Source organism: Thunnus maccoyii, chromosome 8, assembly GCF_910596095.1.
Source record: "Thunnus maccoyii chromosome 8, fThuMac1.1, whole genome shotgun sequence".
NCBI classification, from domain to species: Eukaryota; Metazoa; Chordata; class Actinopteri; order Scombriformes; family Scombridae; genus Thunnus; species Thunnus maccoyii.
The window spans coordinates 24008436-24034070 of NC_056540.1; the positions used below are offsets into that span (position 1 = coordinate 24008436).

General features: G+C 39.4%; 1 protein-coding gene across 2 annotated transcripts; it reads right to left on the bottom strand.

Moving 5' to 3' along the window:
* Positions 1-726: 726 nt before the first annotated feature.
* On the bottom strand, positions 727-25406 carry LOC121901274 (cohesin subunit SA-1). Of its 2 annotated transcripts, none has more exons than XM_042417976.1 (32): positions 25248-25406; positions 24291-24397; positions 23534-23630; positions 22961-23185; positions 21966-22062; positions 21547-21623; positions 20695-20899; positions 19960-20111; positions 18389-18586; positions 17887-17985; positions 17278-17357; positions 15467-15574; positions 14365-14461; positions 13618-13720; positions 13247-13350; positions 12735-12827; positions 12251-12343; positions 11288-11488; positions 10700-10767; positions 10523-10610; positions 9286-9366; positions 7184-7276; positions 6754-6922; positions 5803-5933; positions 5132-5233; positions 4390-4523; positions 3935-4057; positions 3525-3703; positions 2807-3002; positions 2001-2102; positions 1794-1887; positions 727-1245 (listed from the first exon to the last, which is right to left on the bottom strand). In XM_042417976.1, exons 1-32 carry the CDS (start codon positions 25389-25391, stop codon positions 1195-1197), a joined length of 3891 nt encoding a protein of 1296 aa, XP_042273910.1. In that variant the 5' UTR covers positions 25392-25406; the 3' UTR covers positions 727-1194. The 2 variants fall into 2 exon arrangements, with proteins under 2 accessions (XP_042273910.1, XP_042273911.1); XM_042417977.1 differs by lacking the exon at positions 25248-25406 and adding an exon at positions 24716-24806.
* Between the last annotated feature and the right edge of the window lie 229 nt (positions 25407-25635).

Sequence of the window (25635 nt, forward strand, 5' to 3'; positions counted from 1 at the left end):
TATGAAAATATACATTATTTTGCTGACTGGAGGGCGTCATACTCCTCTCAAATACCTCATTACAGACAAGAGGTGTCCAAATTTTATCCTGGAAAAAAATAAGAATGATGATGATTATTATTAATAATAATAATAATAATAATAATAATATGTCCTTCTGCACTGCACTTCCATAAACTGTTCATCTTTTTGGCGCTGTAACTATACAGTAAGACCTTATAGCTAGATGTTTTTGTATTTATTACTGGTGATTTAACAGCTGATTTTTATTATTGTATGATTATGTTGATGGTTATTATGGTTATTTAATTATAACTAAAATGAATATACAGTATAGTTAGTATTTATTTTTACTTTCTTATTTTAACATTACTTTCCATTTCTTCTATACAGTGTCCTCATTATGTTTTATTTAATAGTGTTATTGGAGGAAAGAAAGGATGTATGCACTATAAAAGCAATAAACTGTACTAGTGAAGTTTTTCTGTCTCTGCTCATTTACTTTTATCTTTTTTTTGGTATTTCTGCCTTTATCTGAAGCTGGAAGTATATAATTCAAACCTCAGATGGTGCAATTATGTTTATGTGATATATGTCTTAACCAAAAGGCTCCATACTAATGATATTGTCTTTTCTCTAAACTGCACTGAGGTTGTGTTTCTATATCTGTCACGCTCACTAATAAACACCTCAGCATCATCTGATCCTGTGAAGACACTTTTGGAGTTACTTTGCACAATCAAGCACCTTTTATTCGATATCAAATGAACAAGTGCTCATCAAAAACAAAAGCTTCTATCAACAACATGAAACACAGTGAAAGATATGGAACACAGGAGGAGAGACTCAGCTTGCTGCCAGCCCGCAGGGATCTAACTAAACGTTGGCACATTTCTTTCGAACATTTGGCATATTTTGTGTCCAAAACATTAACATTCGTCCAAAGAATTACAACAAATTTTGTCTCCAGACTTCATGAGCATTATTTTTTCTACCCCTCCAACAAAATGAATGACTGACATGGATCTATTAGGTGAAGTCAGTAAGGGGTCATTTAGAAGAACAGACAGCCCCGATATTTATTACTCTCAAATGTACTGAAAACAGTAAATATGTAGCAGTGTTGAAGAGATGTATCCAAGCTTGCAATCACGAGGAACTCTTGTTCCCAGGACAGTCCGGATCTCTGTGTCCTCAGTCAAAGAGCTCATCAAGGACACTTGCTGAGGTGTGACGTGTGGAAGGCTGCAGAGCAAAAACAGGACAAAGAAAGTCTGAGCTTTGCAGGAATGTAGTCGTTAAATCATTGGCATCACGCCAAGCAAAGAAAAAGCTATAAATCCTGCAGTAATTTACCACTAGTGGCGTCATCTCAACCTCAATGTGTCTCACACATTAGAAACAGGTAATCTACTCTCGATTTTTTAAAATATCCTCTCTAGTGGTGCTATTAGATGTACAAGTCAGTTCTGCAAATCAAAAGAATCATGTATTATCACAGGCAACTCAGATGAGATGAAGTTGACCTGATCCACTATAGTGAGTTATTAAGGTGCATCTTAAACTGATTATATAGAACTGAGAGAACGCTGTAAATACCCAAATTTAATAAAATCTGTATATTATTGTCAATTTTTCAAATATCTTTCATACAAATACAGGATTTAAAACACAAATTGTTCATTAATTATACCTGACAGATAATTTCTTCTTTTAACTACATTATATATAAATCTTATTTTAACTGGTTTTAAAATGGTTTGGTCAAGATTGACCAAGATTGTTTTATTTACCAGTGTATAAGCAGATTCACCGTCAGAAGCACTTTCATAATTCTCAATCTCAGCTTCCTCTCTTTCTGCACTCTCGTCCTCAATCAGAGACAGTCTGTGAAGCAAACACAGATTATTTTTATGGTGATTAATTAGCTGTCACTTAATGAGACGAATCTTCAGATTTAATAAATATTACTGATGACACAGTTTGTATCCTCGTCTTACAAGGTCAGATGGGAATTCAGGTCTTGCTGATCCAAGGTGCGGCCACTCTGGTCGGAGGAGGACTGGCGATGTCTGGTGGCCTTCACCTTTCGCATCTGAAACCTGGAGAGAAGCAGCAGATTGTAAATACTGGCAGCCGTGGAAACATTTTCAGGGACAAAGTTGTTGGCATTGTCGGTCGGTTGGTCCACCACTTTGTTCCAGACTGAAATACCACAACAACTACTGGATGGATTGACATGAAATGTTGTGCAGACATTTATGGTCCCCAGAGGATCTGACTTTGGTGCAACCTTGACTTTTGCCTTGGAGCCACCAGCAGGTCAAAGTTTTCATTTGTTCTGTGATATAGCTCAACATCTACTGATTGGATTGGCGCAAAATTCTATAAAAGACATTCATGATTACCAGACGATAATGACTTTTGGGATTCTCTAACTTTCCCTCCAGTACCCAGACATGTGGAAATGTCTCAATTACAGCTGCAACTAACGACTATTTTCATTATCAATTAATCTGTTGCCTGTTTTCTCAATTAATCGGTTAGTTGTTTGGTCTACAAACTGTCAGAAAATGGTGAAAAATGTTTATCACTGCTTCCCAAAGCCAAAGGTGACGTCTTCAAATGTCTTGTTTTGTCCTGACCAACAGTCCAAAACTCAAAGATATTCAGTTTACTGTCGTAGAGGATAAAAGAAACCAGAAAATATTCACATTTGAGAAGCTGGAACCAGAGAATTTGGATTAAAAAAAAAAGTGTCTACTGTAGCTACTGCAGACATACTGATGATAAAAATGCAGCGTACCCAGAGGAGAACTCCTCCTCAGACTCCAGCTCGGTTAAGCCACTGCCAACATCAGACTCTGCGGCTCTGGGTTGCCTGGAGGCCTGCTGCGCCGCTCTCTGTCTCAGAGCGGTGGAGGTGAGGGCTGGTGTGGGCAAGCTGCTGTGGATACTGCTGCTGTCCAACCAGGATCCTCTGGCGGTGCTGGACACTGAACCTGGAGGAGACAGAAGTCACGACAGAACGTCATTACTTTTGACATTTCATGTTTTCCAACTCATGCCAACAGATGACATTGTCATTATCTCAAGTGGTGGATTTATGAAGATATTAACACTGACAAGGTAAAGGGTGTGAATTTCACAAATCCATACCGGGTATGTGCTGTATACAGACTCGTGCAATTTGCATGTAGTGCTGAAACAATTAGTTGTGAGTAATCAATAAGTCAAGCAAAATGCCAATTATTTGCTGTTTCAGCCACTCAAATGTGAGATTTGCTGCTTTTCTCTGTTCATATAATTGTAAATGTAATATCTTTGAATTTGGACTGTTAGTTGAGTAAAACAAGCAATTTGCAGATGTTACTTACACAAATGATCATTAGTTGCTGCCTTCCTTCCACCAAGATATTCATAACTCTAACAACACTGTTTTTTAGTCAACTGTCACCTCTGGTCCACCCAAAACAAAAAAACTGTGAAAAGTGTATTCATACACACTGCTGTGTCCATCTCACCCTGAGCGGTGGTCCTCTTGCGTTTAGCTACAGGGGTATCATGTGAGGAGATGGCGTCACCTCCCTCCCCCTGTTCTCTGGGTTTGGAAGTGGAGCGACCCTCCAAAGAACGCTGATACAGTCTAACCGACGTCCAGGAGAGGGCAGCGCTGGGACATTCTGATTTCAGAAACGCTGCACTGGGAGGGGATGAAAGAGTGACAGAGAGATGAGGACAAAGACCAAGGAAACCTTTGTTAATGTAAAGCAGTTCAGGTTCAGGTTTCACTCAATTATACTGAATCAAATCCAGTCCAGGACCACGAATAATACAAAATCTAAAGTTAACATTTGAAGAATGAGAACATAAGCATCGGTGTCTGTGTTTAGTTTTTGTTTGTGTGGATGTGGATTTTGTTCTTGTTGCTCACAGCTGGGTGCGGTCCTGTTGCAGCAGCTTGAAACTGAACTCGCTCAGGATCTCCAAGAAGGCCACGTTTGGGTGCTGCTCTTCTCCCTCCTGTGGGTCCCGGAAGGCAAAACGTATACCATCGCTGAGAGAAAAAAAACAATATAAATACATACAAATATGTAAAACATAAATTTAGATGACAGAATGAACAGCTATAGTGCACAAAAATACTTTAATATTTCATTTGTTACATTTCATCACCAAGTTAGAGATGATTATCGTGTAAGAGGAAATATCTGTTGGAATAGAAGTTCTTTTGTTTGTTTGTTTTTTGTTTTTTTACATCTATTAAGTTTTGGCTGCCCCTGAGAGCTGAAAAACTGCCCTCACATCAGTGAGAAAATAAAATAATCACATCAAAATCGAATAAACAGAATGAGAACCTGACAGTTTTGGTCTGTATGTGTTACTGACGTGTGCAGGGCCACCAGTGGTTTGCGAATGCGATGAAGATCGATGCCAAAGCTCATGGCAAGCCTCTTGGCCAGATCTCTAATCTCACCGAGATCCTGCCTGCTGAGGTCCTCCGTAAGCATCTCTGAGAACAGCTGAACACACACAAACATGACTCCTCACAAACAAGTTATGAAAAGGGCGTGTTATTCAAACATGTCTATAGATATGGACAGATTGTTCCACTTGTTGGCTGGTTGGACGAGGTTAAAAACTAGTTTTAAGGAATTAAAGCAGAGGTTGTAGTTAGTTTGGAAAATCAAATAACAGAGGTCTACATGTTCAGAATTTAGAAATAAAGCAACTTGCTGGAAAATGGTAAAATTGCCTTTTTAGAAGTAAATATGTACGTGACACTCATCCTCGCACAACCAAACATAAACATCTGTCGCTTCTTTCTAGCTGCAGTTTTTCAGTAAAAATATTTTTCTCTCATGTGGAAACAACAAGCACAAAATTGTCATCAGACCTTCATGATGATGTCTGTCAGATGCTGAAGTAACAGATGAAGCGATAAAAGCTAATATAACTAAAACAACTAACATCTAACTAACATTTAGTGATACAAATTTACCTTTTACCATTTAAGATATTCCATGTATTCAACATTAGTTGCTACAACACTACACAATAAAAACACGTATTGTATTGGAAGCATATTATTAACATTTATATTTTGTTATATTTGTTATTACGTGCACACCTGCTTCAGAGTCAGACAGATGGTCTTGGCGCTCTGTACAGGATTGATGAGCTTGCTCTTGCTTACAGTCTCTTTAATGATGTCACCAAAGTCTTTAAAGAACTGGAGAAGCCAAAAAGAAAAAAAAAACAAAATTAGTTATGATCATTACTCTTATTATTTAATTAGCGTCATTGACTAAATACCTAAAAATGTAAAAATAATCCACTCCGTTCTAGTCATATGTGCTTCTTTCAACCACCTCTGACTCATTCTTAACACATCGCTGGTTCTAAAAAGATTTTCTCACACTCCTCCGCTCTCTTGGACATCCTCTACATTATTAATTTTTTCTTTTTGACAAACTTGTTTCTTGTATTTCTAACCTCATGAACTTCTAACTCAACCAAGTATTAATTCACACATTTCTAAACTCACAATTTTAATTGACACTTTTTGCTTTGACAGAGAGCCAGCAGATGAATATGAATGTTCCTTATGATGTATAAAATGAAATATAATGTAGAAACTTAACATGATCCCTACATGCAGAGACAGCGAGACATATATGGGTATCATAGTAAAATAAGTAGTAGTAATACTACTACCAGTATTTACTAGTAGTAGTAATATAATATATTGAACTAGACTAAGAGTAAATTATCCCTTAACGCTTTTATCTCCATCGCTACCTTGTCATAGTGCTTGAAGATGTCTGTGGCGGCGGTGAGGTCCAGCACTCCGTAGATGACCATTTTACAGTAGCCAGCCAGCTGGTTGCGCTTCCTCTGGAGAACAGTTATCTTCATCTCCTCATCCTCACCTAGAGAGGACAGAGCCGGAGGTGAAGAGTGAGGACGGAAAGGAGAAGAAGGGATAAGGGAGTAATTATCTTGCGAGGCAGCTGGATTTCGCACAACATCACGAGATCACATGAGGATCCGTCTTGTCAGGCTTCAAGTTATGCGCTTGTGTCCGAACCACCGGTGGTTCGCACCAATCAGTGTCACGAATCCAGCTGCAACTCAACATAAGACGGTGACAGATGGTTCATCCAATCACCTGCCAAGTATTTTTTGAAAGTGCCTGCCTTTTTCCCAAACACTTTCCATGGACGACTTTTCAGATGGTTCAACAACCACGGTTCCCCTAACCTGACGTGCCAGATGGTGTAACAAACCATCTGGCACGTCAGGTTAGGGGAATAACAGACTAATGGTTAACGTAAGAATTGGAGTGGCAGGGAGAACGCTTTGAGGTGTTGATAAAACAGAAGCAAAACAGAACAAAACTGAAAGATGTAAAGCTTCTGAGGGGACTGGTATTCAGCTTGGGAACTGGCAGCTCACTGTGAAATACAGAAAAAAGAATTTATTGCAGAAGCAGATTCTCAAAACAAGACATCAAAAATTGTGTCCGCAGGCATAAATGAGAGTAGGGTCCACTGGGAGAGCTTTGGCAGTCTTAAAAATGAGCGGTTTACTTCCCAAACACTACACATCCCTGCAGAAAACAAAATCCTATGAACATTATTCAGTAATTCAAAAATGTCACTTTGTCAACAAAGACTGAAGGTGCTTCTGGAAAGAACCATCATTTCTGCAATCATTTAGAGGTTATTTATTCATTTGGTGTCAAAATACCGTTGAGCTCGTCATCTTCATTATCAGTGAAGACGTAGTCCAGGAGGAAAGCAGCCAGCTCGGCACGCAGGGATTGAGAGGGCAGGTGGATCAACGTTTGGAGGGCAGGTTCAGAGCGGACCGAACTCACACTGTACAACAGCATCAAGTCGCACAAAAGCTCAAATGCCTGAAGATGGGAGAACACACAAACTTTACTGGAATCTCTAAAATCTAAATTCAGATCTGTAACCTTTTAACAGAGTTTTTGAGCATGTAAAGGCCGACAAAAGTGATTAATTCCTAAACAGATTGGTCAGTTTGAGAAATCTTTTTTGTGCCCTGCCTTTTAACTTGTAATAAGCCACTAACATACTGTCATGGTGTTCAAAAACATGGCTGCACTGTTAGTTCACATATGGGATGATGCTAATTGCGACAAGGCTCTTACTTGATCTCTGATCTCAGTCTGGTTCAGAGACAGACATGTCTGACAGATTCGGCAGAACGACTGGACCTCCTTCTTCAGGCGCTTCAGTTCCACCTGAGACAGAGTGATGGAGGAACAAAGAACAGAGAAGAAGGAGAGAAATCTAGGGCTGTAGTTTCCTGATTGATTAGTTGGTCGATATGCTCTCGTTCGACCAAACTGTCATTGGTCCAATAATTGCTGTGTTACTTTCATAAGGAGAAAAGTGCTACACAATAGCCCTCCAGGATTCCAGAAACGGGAGTCAACCTCTGCGTCGTTACCTAGGAAACTATTAGTAGAGTAACTCTTTTTAGGAATAGGGCATTGTGTAATATGTTTGTGTAGCGAGTGGGAAAGAGCGAGCAGCAGGAAAGTGACGGTGGATGCGAGCGGAGCAGAGGAAAAAGTTAGCAGTAAGTTGTCAGTCTGGCAGTAAACGTACAGTACAGAATACAGTGTAACAGTTAATAAATGCTAAAAGTGCTGGAAAAGTGAAGGAGGTTAGCTCCAAAGTTAGCAACAATGGGGTAGCCTAACCTAAAGACACAAAACAGAGAAATAGAGAACGGAGAAATGTGTGGCTGCTGAGTTCACTGTGCACTCTGTCCTGTTACATCCAACAACCCGCCCCCTAATCCATTAGTTGAAGATTATGTACGATTTCAGTCGACCAAGATTTTCTTTGGTTGACTACAGCCCTAGATAAATCTTATTTATGTGTATATATGTGAGTGTAGGACAGAAACGAGGTACTCGTATCCCCTGGACTATCAATTTAAATTCACCTCTTTCTAACCACCTACAAAAGCAAGTATCATACAGCTACAACTAACGATTATTTTCATGATCAATTGATGTGTTGATTATCCTCTCGAGTAAGTGATTAGTTGTTTGGTCCATAAATTGCCAGAAAATGGTGAAAAATGTCAATCATTGTTTCCCGAAGCCTAAGATGAAGTCTTAGACAGCCCACAACCCAAAAATATGATGTTCTGTCATTGAAGATGAAAATATATATATAAAATATTCACATTTAAGAGGCTGTATTCACAGAATTTGGACATTATTTTCTTTAAAAAATGACATAAAACAATTAATCAATCATCAAAATAGTTGGCAATTAATTTAATAGTTGGTAATTAATCAATTATTCGACTAATCATTGCAGCTCTAAAGCATAATGAAATACAACTTTCACCACAGTTGAAGTGATATATTTGTTCATTCAACATGTGGGTCAAAGTATGGAGTTAGTGTAAGTTAGCAGTAAGTTAGGCCTCCCAGTATTGATGATGGATATTTCTGATATTTCCCATTAAATGACTCTTCCTGCAAACTACACATGCAATCCTGTTGCTAAAGTTGTTAGAAGCAAAGATAAAATGATCTGCCACAGATAAAACTCAACAGCATGTTTCCTTGTTGTCTTCAACTACATGTGGGTGTTTCTATAAGTGTGTGTTTGGCAGGAAGAGAAAGTCGTCAACTTGAGTGATGAAAACAGAAAAGGGACGGAAATAACTAAACGTGAGGGAGGTATGTGTATGTGATTTCTCTGGAACGCTGTTTAGATAAAAACACAAATGGTGACATGACTAATAACGACGTGTTCGGTGTGTGAAACTGAGAGTGAGAGAAACACAGCAGAAATGTCGAAAATGAGCACTGGGAGTTAAAGAGTGAAGAAAGAATGAAACAGAACAAACAGTAAAGTGAAACGGTAAGAAAAAGTGTGAACCAGTGGGAGATAAATGTCTGTGTATCACCGGGGGACTCGGACGCTTACTAACAGATTGTTGTGTTAATTGCCTGCTGTCTGTGCAGCTGGTGAAGTGGTGAACAACTCAGATGAGTAGAGCTTCACAAACAAACAGGAAGGCCACCAACATGGCCGCCACGGGGTTAGCTGTGACGGCGACAGTTAATCATCAAAGTTTGGTTCGTCTCATGCAGGTAGACTGAAACTCTCTGCAGGACGTGCACAAAAGACTTAGAGAAGGTGAAACTATTTATAAACATTGAATGAATAACAAGTGTCGTCCAAGATTACAAAAAGTTGTTTTCAGATGTCACCTGATCACCTCGTTTGGCGCAGAGTTGACCACGTTCACTTTGGCCCACATCAGGTGGAAGGCTGCACACCTCAGAGCCGACACCATGAGCTGGAATTACACAAAGGGAAGAAAAAAATTAGCCTCCATTTGATTTTGGTGCAAAATGTACATGACAATTAACTTTTCCGAGCAGATTCTTACCTACGTAAAAGCGTTACAAACTAGAGATACACCGACTGATCGGCCGTCGATAAAAACCGTCTGGTTTTCAGCTGATCGGCCCCAATCAGTCTCATATATCCGATTTTTAGCCGCACTATGGTTCACGTCGCACACAGTTGCTGCGGCACAGACAACACACACACAACATGCACATGTGTGTGGCAGCTGTCGCACAGACAGTACAGCCACTCAAACACAACATGTGGTTGGTGTGGAAGTTCTTCAGTGTGAATGAAGACACAAAGCTCGCAATCTGTATTACCTCTACGTCCAAAATAAGCCGTGGAGGAACAACCTTAGAGACATTTGGACCAACTAACTTAATCAGAAACTTAAAAAACCATCACCCTGGTGAACAGTTATTTAAATAGTTAATGAACATACAATTGAATTTCAATATTCCATTAAAGAAAAGTTACAAAAATGTTTGTGTATGTTGTCAATTATAGTTCTTAAAAAGAAAGGAAATATATAAAGAAAGAAAGAAATGTTTTCTTTCTTATTAAATTCTTTTGAAAAAAGAAAATTGGAATCGACGGGTCAGACATTTAAAAAAATCAGAAATTCGAATTGTCAAAGAAAATTGCAATCAGTGCGTCTCTATTACAAATGTCTAGACGTGAACGCCCTCATTAAGAAAAGAGTAAATTTCTGAATGTGGTTGAGCTAGTTCACCTTATTTAACCCAAACTCAAATTTTTCGTCCAAATTCAGATGTGACTTGAATGTGTAAAAAGTCAACAAACAAAGACGCCATGAAAACATGCCTCCTTTGAAAGGCAATTAATAAAATTTACATGACGACAGAAAACTGTTTCTAAACTGAGTCCGGCCCACAGCTGCTAATGTTTATTGCTCTGCTGTTTTTCCTACTAAAAAAACTAAAAATAAAATGGAAAGATGTATTTTAGCACCACATCTCATCTTATATCATTCACAAAACACAGAGCACTCAGACGTTTGAACCATCATATGTTAAGGCCGCTCTTACTACTACACAACTCTGCACTCAAATATCAAACTGTGCGCATTTATCACAAACCTCCTTGTCGAGGTCTCTGGACTCCATCTTGTTCTTCAGGAGCTCGAGACAAGAGTCAAACAGCTTCCAGCCTGTTGGGTCTTTGGCACTGAAAACAAACAAACAAACAAACACACAGAGTTCAGTGTAAAGAACAGTCTGTACTACTGACGTGTATTATGACAAACACACACACACCTGCTCAATGCTGCAATCCTTTTCAAGGCAGTGGCTGCACTGTATGTGTCATCATCATCTGCAGTACCCTGGGTACACAAAAACACACACACACACTCTTGAGAACAGAAGCTACACAATCTGGGTGTTTTTTTTTTTTGTTTCACACCAGAAACAACATGTTAACTAAAATCAACTCATTAATTAAAAACACATATTTCCATTAAACACATTGGCAGTTGAGATTTATCACTCTTTCTCAAGTCTTTGAGCAGTTTTTTTAACATTTGTTTTTCTTGTTTTTGTGTTCTGGAGCACAATCCTGAGTTTTCATAGCTTTATTATATACACAATAGGTGTGAATGTCCTCGTGTAAAAGATTTAGTTTAACTGCTTTATGCTTTCAAAGACAACTGAAACCAAAAATAGGACAATTAGTTCTGTGTTACAATATACTATTTTTACTGAAAGACATTTAAAATTAATTGTTTATATAACTAATGTTCGATAGATGCATGAATTGTTATTTCACTGTACGAGCACATATGCAGTCATTATACAGAGAGCCATATTTGACCGTGTGCAAGCTTCACCGCCATGCTCACCCACCTGCAGCAGGTCACTTAAGTAGGTGCTGAAGCACTCGGTCAGGCTGTCCAACAGCTGGCTGAATGCCAGATGTGCGCGGGAGGAGAAGGTGTAGAAGTCAGAGCAAAGGGTGCTGGCCAGGTGGGCGCAAGCCTCCAAGACAGTGGCCTCTGTGTGCTTCTCCACAATCCCACATATCTGAGACAGCAGCAGGTCCAGATGCTGGTGGGGACAGGAGAGAGAGAGGAGGGTGAAGGAGGAACATTTTCTCATTTTGTTGAGTGTATTTTTCCTTAAAGGGGAAGTGCACTGATTTTACAGGTCTTAAAGAAAACAACGGCATGTGTGAAAAAGTTGTATAAAGCTTTGGTGTGAAGTTAAACAAGACGTAACTTGCACCAGACCTTGAAGCCTGCTCCTCATCGCTGCTTGACGCCAGTGGCTCAAGGCTATGTTAGCAGCTACTGGTGTAACACACCTGAATCTTGGATTGAACTGTTAGCGGTTGTGCAGCCTTGAGGGTAACGTAGGCGCCAGCTTTTAACAAGGAAGACGAATGCTTGGATTAAAAAGGACAATAACTATGTGTGCTGCATCGATTTGTCCCATCATGAGTCCAACAATGTAAGAGCAATGCTTATTATTCAGTTTAAAAAAAACATTTATCATCTGTTGTCTTGTTGTATTATACATTACTGGGTCATCATACAAGATTAACTGTGAAGCCCTAAACAGGACAGAAACCATTCAAAATGTCTCTCTGAGCATCAGCAGCCCAGAGTCCTTTCTATTCCTCTCTTTTAATTTCTCTCGTTTCTTTGCCCAACATATTAGGCCTCCATCCCAGAAACACATTTACAACTTTAGAGTGAGAGCTCATTAAAGTAGGTGTAATGATTCAGAGGGGCTGTGATGTCATTTCTGAAGAGATTTTAATGTTTTATTCAGTGTTTATTCAGTCCTCCACATTTCTAGCCCTCCTACCTTCTCCAGCCACTGAGCGCTGTTGTACATCTCCAGGTCAAAGTAGAGCGGAGCTTTGAGAAGGAGGGTCACCATCTTTGCATCTGCTGAATACTGCAGGTCAATGAGGGGAAGACGAGGAAAACAGATTTTTTTTTCCTCTCCAAATCTTAGTGCAATATGAGGTAACAAAAAAGGAAATGTGTTCAGCGTATACTTGTATATCTATGACTTTTAAATTTCTGCGTCAATGTTCTGACATCTGCCAGTTAAATTATGATTCTCACTAGTGGTCACGATACTCAAGCTGACCACAGGACAGATCATGATACACATGACAGTAATACAGTATGATTCAAATGTATTCAAATCAAGTGTGGCAATGAATGAGGCGATGCTGCTGTTGCTTCACTGATGTCTTCCACCACATAATCAATGGGAGATCCTTCAAATAAATGTTTAGCAGTTTTAACACACGGTATTAGATATAACATTATGAAACAACCTTGGCCAGTAGTTGTGGCAGTAAGGGGATGAAATGGGTAGTGATACGTCTCCGGTCTTGCTCCTGGATCTTCTTATCCTTCATACTCAGGATCTAATTTCACAGGAACAGTCACAGGCCAACAGTTCAAACATGTACTCATGCAAGCGTACAGTGTACAGACAAATACATTAAAACTACTGCTCAAGAAAATATTCAAATACTTTCAATGTTGAAATGCTACAATATGCAACTTTTTGTCTAAACACAAATCTTTGCATGAAGTGGGATGCAGCCTAGGACTCAGAAAACAGATGTATGGAGACTCTGGATGGATATACTGATATTCAAACCCATTAATATATCCATCCAGAGTTTTACAACGTAATTTAATATATTCAATTCAGTGCTGCTGTACCTTGAAAACCTAAAGCTAAGAGTTTCTATGATGCATGAATTTCAAAGGAAAAACAAAAAATGACATTTCTTTCGCCCCCGCAAGCTTTCACTGCTCCATAAATTTGTGTCACCACCTTCTTTCCCTGAGTTCTCCCAACAGGTGGAGTTGCCTGTGCTGCCTGTCTGACGGCACACATCATCAACTCTATGAGAGCGCCCTCCTCCTCATACATCAAACCTGACAACAAAGAGGTACAGACAGGTGCAAAACAAAAAAGGAAAAGAGTGGGTGATGGCTTAGACGGATACGACAAGTGGCACATGTTGACAGAAACAGAAAAAAGAAGCATATTTAGCTGACCTGATGAAACATGAGAATGATCTAAATTATATGATGACATATCAGCTTTAAGCCGAGCTCTCAGCTCTGAATTGGGGCTCAACTCAGCCGTGAGTGCAGTTTTGACTGCTTGACGTGTAATAACAGTCTCTTCTTGTTCCTCACCGGCTTCCTGTAGCAACAACGCCGTCATAGTCTCCCAGTCTCTCAGCTCCGAGCCTGCCACACCCCACAGACTGTCCACCAGGTACGCGCCGTGCTCATGGAACTGTCAAACGAGTAAATGAGGCGTTTTAGGCTACCTACAGGAGATCCACAGCTGTCAAGCATTACTAACCTTACTTCTCTACAATGACAAAAATAGGAAAATAAATGTTCAATTGCTTTTCTGCATAGATCATTAAGAAAGTATTTATAGTTATACAAGAGTATACAAGATTTTACAGTACAGTAGTTTATTCATCAGACAGAAAAATCACTTTTACTTGTTTTTATGGGCAGATGTTTGATTATAAAAATATAATTTCCACTTAAATCCTGCAGCTTGTGAAGCATTTCATGAGGAATTCAGAATGAAACATGACTTGAACATGTCATATTGTTATGGGTAGTATACATTTCATCATGAAAATGTAAAATGGCAAATTATCAAACTCCTGCTATGGATGCAAACTTGGAACCAAATATTTCTGTCAGTCAATGCTTCAGATCACATTGCCAGTGAAGATGTGCGAAGACATAACCTGAAAACTTTTTAAATTTTGACATTATTAAATTCCAGTATGAAATTCAAAATAAACAAAAATCATACATTCATAAAATTTTCCATGATATTTGTCAATATGTTCTAATTTTAAGGGAGAGCGACAGATTGACTCGTACAGACAGAGAGGGAAAGAAAAGGAAGACTACCTCGCTCTGGATGTAGAAGGAGATGAGGATTTGAAAAAAGGACCCATTGTCACTTTTATCGTTCTCCTGGTTGTCACTGGTGATCACAGTTTTCAGCCTAACACACACACACACACACACACACACACACACACACACACACACACACACACACACAAGAAATCACTTTATATTAACCAAAAATAAAGAAATGAGTAATTAGATATAATGGGATGACAGGGTCAGTTGAATACTGGTGACACATGGAGGCTGCGACCTAAACTCTTGAAAGTAATAATAAAAATTATATATGATATGACATATGATACATATATATATATATATATATATATATATATATATATATATATATATATATATATATATATATATACATATACATACACATATATATATATATATATGACAATAAACTGCATGTAAATGTGAGAAAGTATTACTTGTGTCAGCCATGCTTGCTTTCATGTGCATTATGATGTTCTGCATTATAAAAACTAAACCAGATATTTTCCTTACAATCATGAAATGGTTTTAAAGCTTTTTTTCATAAGAATGTGCTACTCAAGCCTTGATGTGATGATTTCATCTACAGGGCCTCACTCCGGCCTGCAGGGCCTGACTCTGGTCTGCAAGGTCTCATACAAGAGATGTTGTAGGTTCAGAGCGCCAGGCTGGGAGATATGGCGGTAACCTTGGACGGGTAACAACAGCTGCCCACATTGTTTTCCAATTAGAGTTCATTCTTACACCAAGTGTCCTTGTTTCTCCTCTCCCTGGTGGCGTGACCTGAGCAACTCTATTAGAAGTGATTGTTTTCCTGTTTGTGCTAAGTTTTTGGTATGACTGTATCCATGTGTACACTGTGCCAAAGGCTTCTCCGACATCAGATGTTTGTTCTCAATAAACTTCATATATTCAAGTAAGTATCAACTGGAGCCTGCGGAGTCTCTTCAACAATTATTCAACAAGTACAATATTTTCCCTATCAATACAGAACGAGAAATATAAAAAGTATCTCCCTCACAACTTGTGTGACAACTGTTACAACTCTGCCTGTTAGTGTGACTGTGTGTGTGTGTAGAAATGAAGGATGAAAGTGTACTTGTTGTAGAGGAAAACACCGGCTGCGGACGCCAGGCCTCGGTGTGAAGCGTAAACCAGAGGATAGATGTGACCGCATTCCTCCTCTCTCAGGCCTTCCTCTGTCCTTCTGCATGTGTGCACACATACAAACAGATATTACAGGAGATATTATGACATTATTTAATTTACTCCCGTCAAGTAATTTGTATTTATATTTGAAAGGATTTAAAGGTGTAGTGTGTAGAATTTAGTAGCATCTAGCAGAGCTGACTTGGCAGAAATGTAATATAATATTAGTATGTTTTAACTAATGTATAACCTGAAAATAAGAATCATTGTGTTTTTGTTACCTTAGAATGAGCCCTTTATATCTAGATAGGGAGCAGGTCCTCTTCCACAGAGGCCTCCGTATTGCGCCGCCATGTTTCTACAGTAGCCCAGAATGGACAAACCAAACTCTGGCTCTAGAGAGGGCCTTTCGCATTTTTTGACAAGTTTCGTAGCCACTGTAGGTTCTCCTACATGCTTGGAAGGGGAGGGGTATTCAGTTTGTTGCAATCTGCAACCTCACCACTAGATGCCACTAAATCCTACACACTGGTCCTTTAAAAACAGCTCTTATCATTGACTGGTGCTGGAGCAGACTTGGATGCAGTATTATGTAGGATTTTTGAGACTGTATGCAAACCTTTTTCAAACAGTTGATATAATTAAATGTACATTTCATAATTATCTGTGGCTTGAGTCAGTGGTGTGAGATGTTGCACAACGTGAGAACTCATGACTCACACTGTGAATCATCAGCAACGATGACAAAGAGTGTCATCACAGTTATGAGTAACCAATACACTTAATCATTGAGAAGCTTAATTTCATTTTGGACAACCAATATATGCAGTATTTGGTTATGTTTATCCTCTATATGTAGGTAAAAAAAATAGTGTGGCTGAGTGTGCACTACTTTTTTAGATGAGAAATGTTTAGTCAGGGGTCTTGAAGAGTTTCTCATTAAAGGATAGTTTCACAATTTTTCAAGTCAGTCTTAAAACAATAGTCAGGTGCAAATATCAACATATGTGTAACATATGTAAGTGATGGGGACAAAATCCACAGTCCTCAAGATAATATGAGGCTTCAGTCATCTGAGTTAATCAAATAAAGTGGATATCTTCTACAGTCACAGTCTTTTTAATAAAAAGTCTCTGTGTCTTGAGGAAACAATGTTTTCCTTTTGAGCTGCAGTGGAAGGATTATAACAAGAAGCAGGAATTTGGCACTAAAAAGGCTGTAACTTTGAAAGATATTGACTTGATTTGACTATTCGGATGACTGATGCATCATATTAGTTTCAAATAAATAATGATGATAATTATGAAGGGATCTCTTAATGGTCATTATGAACAGGAGGAATGATTACAACAACACAAACATTGTGTCAATGTTCATTTAGACACCTGACTATTGTTTTAGGACAGACTTGAAAAACAGGGAAACCTATCATATCAGGGATTTGACCCCCACTAATCTCTAAACTGACACTGACCATGTGAAGCAATGAAGTGAAATGACCAAAGACTTGCTCTGAATATATGACAGCATTATTACTAATGCTCATTACTAATGCTAATACTCTAGACTGCATTTGAACAGAATGTTTCTGGAACTAACGCTCAAAATTATCAGTAAAAAACAAGGAAAAGAAATTTGTCTGAGTTTGTATCAGAACAATGTAAAATATTAGTCTGTTTGAATGTCCTAAAATTAAATTCCTGTACTGAATGTTGCAGATGGTGCCACCGAGAAACCACCAGAGACAGAGAAACCCCTCACTGTTGGATCAGCAGCAACAGATTGACCACTTCCACTGCCACGTCTGGGTCCTTGTCCAGCACCATGCTGAGCATCCTTTCCTAAACACACACACATACACACACACATTCAGATATGTAATAGCACAAACACAGACATGCACAATCATGCATGCAGACAAACAGGAACAATACACACACACACACACACACACACACACACACACACACACACAAACCCACTGATTAGGAGCTAAGCTGTGGCATAAAAACCATTTATCTGCTGCAACACATGTGGCTTAGGAGGGTTTTTATGTGTTTGAGAAGAGCTTATTAAACGCCAGTAATTGGCAGCAATTAACGCACCCAGACACACATCCAGACAAAGGAAGAGACCATAACAACAAACATGAATGGTAAAAAAAAAAACATCCAAAAAAGGCACAGAAATAAGGGGAGGGGTCACAAAAATACAGGCAAAAAGAAACAACAACACAATACACTGAAACAATAGATTAAAGAGAGATGCTGAGACAGGCAGACAGGCCGAAAGAAAGACAGATGGGGGGGAAAGGGAGGGAGAAAAGAGGCATTAAATGAGGTTTGATTCCAGTCCAGAGGGATGCCTCACTTTAAATCTGCTGGTGAAAAGCTCCAGGCGGCCAATGAATTCCTTCTCCTGGAACAGACCCTGCAGGGCGCGCACACACTGCAGACGCACTGGACTTTGCTGAGGGAAAGAAGACAGAGAACAGTAAAGCACACTTGATAACCTGCATGCAGACTACTGCCCAGGTCTGTTCATAGTGGACATTTCTTTGTGGGAGAGTGTGTGTATGTGATCCTACATCTATTTCCAGATATTCTACAATTGTGTCTCCTGTGAGAGTCGCAGCTTATGAAGCATGAATATTAAATAAAAAGCTGCTAAATTTGGATTACCCAATTCACATTACACTGCATTCCTCATCATTGCTAACTCCACTGTTGGCTTGTAGAGGATTGCAGACATATGTGCTACTTCTGTGACACCTGCTGTCATCAACTGCAGGTGGTAACACAGATAAAGGAATGACATCATAGTGACATGTTTTTAGTGCGTAGTCTGTTGTCTAATCCTGTGTGTGCTCCACCTTATCATGCAGGGTCCACCCCAGGTATTTAAGACATCCGTCACTGAGGAAGTCTTCAGGGTCCATTTTCACCCACATGCCCATCTCCTCAATACATGCCGCCCGGATCTCAGGCAGCTGGTCACGGTAACGGTGCACAAACACACCACGGAAGGTGGCATTCATCATGGAGGACAGCTCTTCTCTGTTTTCCTGCAGCTACAGCACAAACGCAAAAACACATGCACACAAACGAAGACTGTAAACAAATCAGTAACATAGTCACCCGGGACTCTCGTCCATGTGTTCAACCAACTGTACGTACAGTCTGTGGTTCACCTGGCAAACCAGTCCTCACAGCTAAAAATTCTCTCATGTCCAACTTTTCTCAGGTTTTTATAGTGACCGAGGATTGAATTTTACCATTTCTGTATCAGTCATTCTAGTGATCCATATCTATCACTAAGGGTAGGGAAGCAGGAGAGATTATATGATGTTTGATGATAGAAATATTATCATAGACACAAAATACTTTGTTTTGCTCCTAGTGTTACTTTACCAGTTGTAATATTGATCTAGACACTTAAAGACACCTTATATCAAGGTCAACGGGTAGTACATGCTCTCTCTCTATCTCTCAGAACTTCCATATGTTATAATGCATGAGAACAGCATAGGAAATTAGAAAGAGCACATTATACATACAAGGCTGAACCTTCTCAACTGTCACCCAAGCTGGCAAGCAGGGTGAGAGAGCTGACTTTCCATTTTCCTGGAAATATGTCTGAAAAAGTGAAGTCGTCTTATATTCGGGGTTTAGACTATTACATGTTCACAACATCAGATATTCTTTTTGAATGGATGAAGTACCGGTGTAAAACTGACTCCTACATGGAGTGTTGCATTATGGGTTGTTTGTAGCCTTGATGTTGCTAAGCTAGCAAGTGTCTTAGAGTCAGTTAGCCCTGAATTTGTTTGGTAAGTCCAGTTTAAACCTGCAGGAGTTTCTGAAGGCTTGTGTGACATGTTTTTCTGCCACGGAGGAAATAAATTCATGACGAGTGAAAATGAGTCCAAAGCGTCTTCTGATGTCTCTACTGTAGAAACGGATACGTCAAGCTGCCAAATACCACTGTCACAGATGATAAGGAGCACAAAAAGACAAACAGGTAGTCTTTCAAATGCTAACTGCTGGAGAAAATAATTCATAACCGCTTCCAAGAGCCTGGCAGGAGAGTGTGAGTATATAACTATACTATGATGTAAGTTATATTCAAAAAGTATTTTTCCAAAAAGAGGTGTTGGAAAACGGAGGTCATCTTATATTTGGGCCAATATGGTACTTTGAAAAATCTATTTAGTTGTTTAAAAAACGATTATTTCAGTCCCATCAGCCAATAAACAACCTGTGTCCAACACACATGAACTTGGGAAAATGTTGGTCTTAAATGTGTGTGCTTGAGTTTTATTGCTTTGATCCCTTAGAAGATATTGCATCATCCTTTGTACCATTCCCCATGAAAACAGAAAGAAATCAGCACCTTTAACACCCTGAACTACATGTGTATGAGTAAGTGTTGTGTGTACGTCACCTCACTGATGGTGGCCTGCAGCTCCTCCAGCCTGTCAGAGGCTCTGTCATGTTTCCCCTTGCTGTTCTCCATGTTGTGTCGCCGCTGGGTGGTCTGCAGCTGAACAGAGACTATCACAGCTACTTCCACCAGCCCAGTCATCAGCTTCATGGCTTTAAAGAGAAATACATTGCACACTGACAAGGCTGGACAGCACAGACAGAGCTACCTGTAAGCAGAGGAAGAAGCCACCCACAGTGTGCTTCTTCAAAATGCCATTGTTTACTAATAACATTTCAGCTATGCAGCACAGATTTATTACTTCATCCTCCTGACTAAAGCCTTACATCCCTTTTTAGAGAGAAATTCTTTGCCAGTACTGTACTTATCAGCCTAATGGCATAATGGATAGGCTGTGTAGTTTGGTTGAAAAGAGGGAAGAAGTCACATGAATGAGCAGAGGATACAAAAGAAACTACAAAGGCAAGCTGGATAAGAGTGCACTCTGAAAGACAAAGGAACTCCTCTAGCAACTAAAACAGATGTCAGCTGAATGGAGCAGTTTCTTCTGCCTCCCAGAGAAGCAGGAGCAAAACCTGTGGTACCACAGATGTGGAGTGCAGGTTTTCTTCCCTACCAACAACTGCGGCAAGTGATTACAATAATTAGCATACAAGAATGACAACTAATCAAAAATATTGTCCTTTGTGAAATCAGTTTTCAGTAAAGATGTGAAGATTGTACCGATATGCTTACCAAGCAGAGTGCTGGTGTGTCTGAAGGCTCTGACTTGGGAGTCAGACAGCCCAGTGAGCAGAGCCAGCAGGGAGGGGAAGAGGTACTCATCGTAAATTAGACTGTTCTGACAGGAGCGCACCAGAACCCGAGCAAACTCACACAGGCCGGCTTTGAAACGCTTCAGTTGGGGGCCTGGAGTGCACAGAGGGTAGTTCACCGAATCCTGGAGGAAGAAAGGAAACAAAAGAAATGGAGGAAATATCCCACACCACACTTTGTACAGTTAATTGAAGCAGAAATCTGTGACTTGCTCTGCTAATCACGAGCACATCATCGCCAAACCCGTGATTAAGCCATTAATGTGTCCATTTATCAGCATTAGTGTAATTAGTGTGTTCCATCAAGCCGTACTCCAGGGATATGGAGGTCACTCCACTTTTTCAACTAATTCCAGCAGGATTATTGTTAGTGAGTGAGGGGACGACTAAGACTGTGAACTAAATTCAAACCTGCAGATCTGTAAAAACAATCTCTCTGTATTTTAATGCACTGGGTGATGGCAGATGAAAATAATATCCAACAAAAACACAATTTACTCCTATTTGAGAAGCATTTTTTCCCTAAATACTGCTCTGCCTGGCTGTTTTAGGAAATTATTTTGCTTTTTAAAAAATGGAACTATGTATTCATGACTCATTTTTGATCTTTTATGTCTACAGTAGGAACCAATGGATCTGGAGCTGAGTGCCTTAGACTCAGATAGGAAAGTAAAAAAGTATTGGTCTTTTCATAGGATTTGTTGACAATTACCAAAATACAGAACATCCTTTAAACAAATCTGAACTACTGTTTTCCTTGAGCCTTTCTCACCTCATTGAACTCTTTGGTTAGTGTGCTGATGATTTCGGCATTCTCCATGCTGTCAAGCATCTCTCTGCTAACCACTCCTGGAAAAAAAAAAAAGACATAACGTTCCACATTAGAAATTGAAGTGAAATAAACACCTGAAAATAGATAACACACAATACTTCTGTTTCTTCTTCTTGACCCAAAAATTAAATTACATGCTTTGCTTTCTTTTCATTTTCATTCAACACTCACAACATATTGATATGTTGTTGTCCTTCGACAGAGGATTAACACAGCCTCTGTATATTGCATTGTTAGCATACTGGGAGATCAATAGTTGACTGCTGATCATTGCCTGTGCTGAAATTGGAAAGATAATCTGTTGAACTCTGACCCACAGCCCCCACTTCCACCTCTTGGCCTCCCTCCTGACCTCTGACCTTTGCATCCGCAGGACTGAACAATGAAGTTGATGAGCACCAGCAGCCCCGCCTCGCGGCTTCGTTTGTAGCTGTCCAGCCACTCGTCAACCACCGTCTTAAGAATGACAGGGACACAGCAGCCAATGAGAGAGCTGCACTCAGATCAAAAGGCTGGAACATATAGTAACAATATTACACATACACACATGATATATATATATATATATATATATTTATATATTTATATTTATTTATTTATACACACACACACATATATATATATATATAATTTTACATTGCTTTTATCTTTTTCTCTGTAACATGTGGGTTTGTATGCCCTATCCTTGACCCCCACCTTATATTCTCTGCTCCCTCTAAATTACAGTTTTATTCACCAATTCTTTTGCATAATCATTTTAGCCAACCGTGGCCGTGGCACCATAACACGGACAAAAACACTTCACTTCAGAGCATCTGTTGTTCCTCTTATAATGGGAGAACCTCTGACAAGAGTAGTAACCTTGACATACAGTATAAATAGTCAAATTTGAACAGAAAATATGTGAGGAGACATTTAAATTTCGTGAACAACAGTTCAGAATCACCATCTGCACTGTAGAGTTGCTCCATACTGTAGTAGCAGACTTTTTTAACTGCTAAAAACACCTTTCATCCTCTATTGTTATGGTTATGGTCCTTTTTTTCTTGTTTTTAGCAAGAAAAGACTGGGCATGCACAGCACAACAATGGTTGGGATGGACGTGTGCTGCCAATCATTGATTACGCGACCCAACGAAAGCACTCCTCCCTCTTCGCATATCAAAGGCAATTCTGTAGGGTCACATCAGTCAGCCACTGACAGCGACATGATAATCTCTCTCATTGTCTGCTCTTACAGGCTTGTTTCTCTTCTTATTAGACATGCTCCCATCGGTACCTCCCTCTCTTCATATGTTTATCTCTATACCCCCAACCCCCTTCCTTCCATGCTCTTCAGTTGAGGGTTTGCTCACCACCATGGCACTCTTTCCAGATCGGACAGCATCATAGATATCCTCTGCACTAATACCCTGGTTCCCCTCATTCAATCTCGTCACAGGCCTAGGAGAGGCCCGCCTGGAAGTCCCCCGGGAGAGCTGCTGCTTCTGCAGGGAGGGGTCTGGAGGAGCGGGGATGGGACTGCTACTGGGGCTGGACGTCACCCTCGATGCAGTTTTACGCCTGGGTCTCTTGGGTGGCTTGGGATGAAAGAGACACAGAAGGGCAGCTCAGCAGGGGATTCAGAGTGAATTGATGTAGTCAACAGAATTAATGGTAGCTGTGGTGAGATAAGGTGAAGGCTTGAATCAAATACCTACCACAGTGTTGCTGTTTAGATCTATAGATTTAATTTCTGTTGACTGTTAAGCCTTTTCTTTTACAATAACTGAGATATGTTCAACAATGATAATCTCCAAGGGATAAACTGATTCAACACCAAAAATCCTACAATAATTTGACAAGATCATAGCCCTGATCTACTGCCTGGTGAATAACTTGCATCTAAATAAGAGTGAATAATTTCGGGAGAGAATCAGTTTATTTACCAGAGGTTTGGGCAAGGCCTGTTTTTTCCGCTTTGAGGCTTTCATCGTGACCTCAAAGTCACTGCCAGAGTCTGTGAAGTCATCCAAAGCATCAAGGCTGAAGGGAGAGGGAAGAAAATTGACTTAAATCTTGACATCAACAAATCATTATTACTAAGACTAACAAAATTACAGAGCTCATTAGTTACCAGGGTTAAATTCTTTTTTGGATAATCTGTGCATGAGTCAGTAATTCTTACCCTCATGTTCCCTCATTATAGTCTCAAGTTATTGTAGCAGACAATAACTTAACACATTATAGAGGTGCCAGAAAATTACTCAATTAATTCCCTCAAATTAATATCATTATCGTTGTCTTTTGATTTCCTTTAGAGCTGCAACAACTGATCGATTAGTTGCCAACTATTACAGTAATTGCAAACTATTTTGATAATTGATTAATCATGTTGAGTTATTTAAGAAATGTCCAAATTCCAGCTTCTCAAATGTGAATGTGTCATGGTTTCTTTACTCCTCTATGATAGTTAACTAAATATCTTTGGCTTGTGGACTGTTGGTCAGGACAAAACTGTCTTTGTTAAACACTCTATGTTTGACATTTCTCATGAATTTATTGGATATTCACGAAAATGAATGATTACCTAATATTTACAGTTTGCTCAACAACTATAGATTTAAATTTTACTTTGACTTGTGATGGGTGTCTCTTCAGGTGAAATGAATGAGTGAAACCCTTGCTAGGCTTGGCTGAAGTTACCTGTCCCAATCTGAGTCTCCACCTGCCATGTTTGATGAGGTACCAGAGATTGAAGAGTGACTTTGAGTAGCTGGTTGGCTGGTCTTTGCTAATACTTGAAAAAAAACCTATTGTGTGGGAGAGAAGACAAGATTATCTAAAAAAAAAAATCACCTACACACACAAATGAACATTACCTAGCTAATGGCATAGCCTCCTCCAAAATATCCTTAAAATGTCCGTTAGCTATTTGACAAGCAACCATCTTGCGTTTTTCAACAGTAGGTAGTTTACATCGTAAATTCTGATTTAGTTATAGGTTAACTTAGCTACACGATGTTTTCTAACTCACAACTAGTTATATAACAATTATTCGGAGAAATATGATACCCATTTAGTTGCTAATTGGCGTTAGCTTTAAAAAAAAGGATGGCTCGGTAACCTACAAGCTAACGATCCCCACAGAGGCAACTTCAGCTTCAAAGATAGTAGCTCGCTAACTCCTACAACAACAAAAATCATTAGCAAACTAATGACACAATTTTACCACCTGATAATATGATTATTATCAATACTTTCCTTTCTTGTGAGGCTTTTTAATCGGGATTTTTTTTTCTCTTTCTCTCGTCGACAAAATCAGTCGGAGGACGCGGTAAAGTACGCAAAGCGATTCTGGATGCCGATTGGCCAGAACCCCATCAGACGAGAAGATGATTGGTCCTTCAAGAAGAACTCTTGATTATCATTGGTCATTCCCGCCGACATACGTCATGGTACTTTTTTAGTTTTTCGCTTTTGTAGGCTGAAATGTGTAACAAAATAATAAACTTTCAATTGAATTTTAAAGTGTAAAATCGATTCAGAGTAATACATACACATTTATTGCAATATTGCAAATATTGCAATTATTTTTTTTCTAAGCTCACATTAAAATTTACTCACTCTATTATATATTTATACATTTATATTGTATTATACTGTATATGTGGAGAAATCCAAGCTGTCTGCTCTGTCTGCCCGTCCAGTTTTTTGGGACCCTGAGGTGGTTGGCTCAGCTGCTCCCCGCCCCGCCACCGCAGGCTCCTCACCCCTCTCCCCCTGTCGGTCCTCTGCACGGTCCATTGTTCTGTGTTTGATGGACTAGGACCAGAGTCAAGCCAGTCAGGGTGAAACACATAACTTCTGGTCAGACATTTCACAATAAAATGGCTATTCCCAAGGCAAACAATGACAGTGACAATAATACATTAAGCCCCTCATGCAATGTTATATAAATTCCTATTTCTATTATTTCCATGTAGCCCAAATAATGATAAAGACCGCAAATTTTATTTAATCTTTATTTAATCAGGCAGTCTCATTGAGA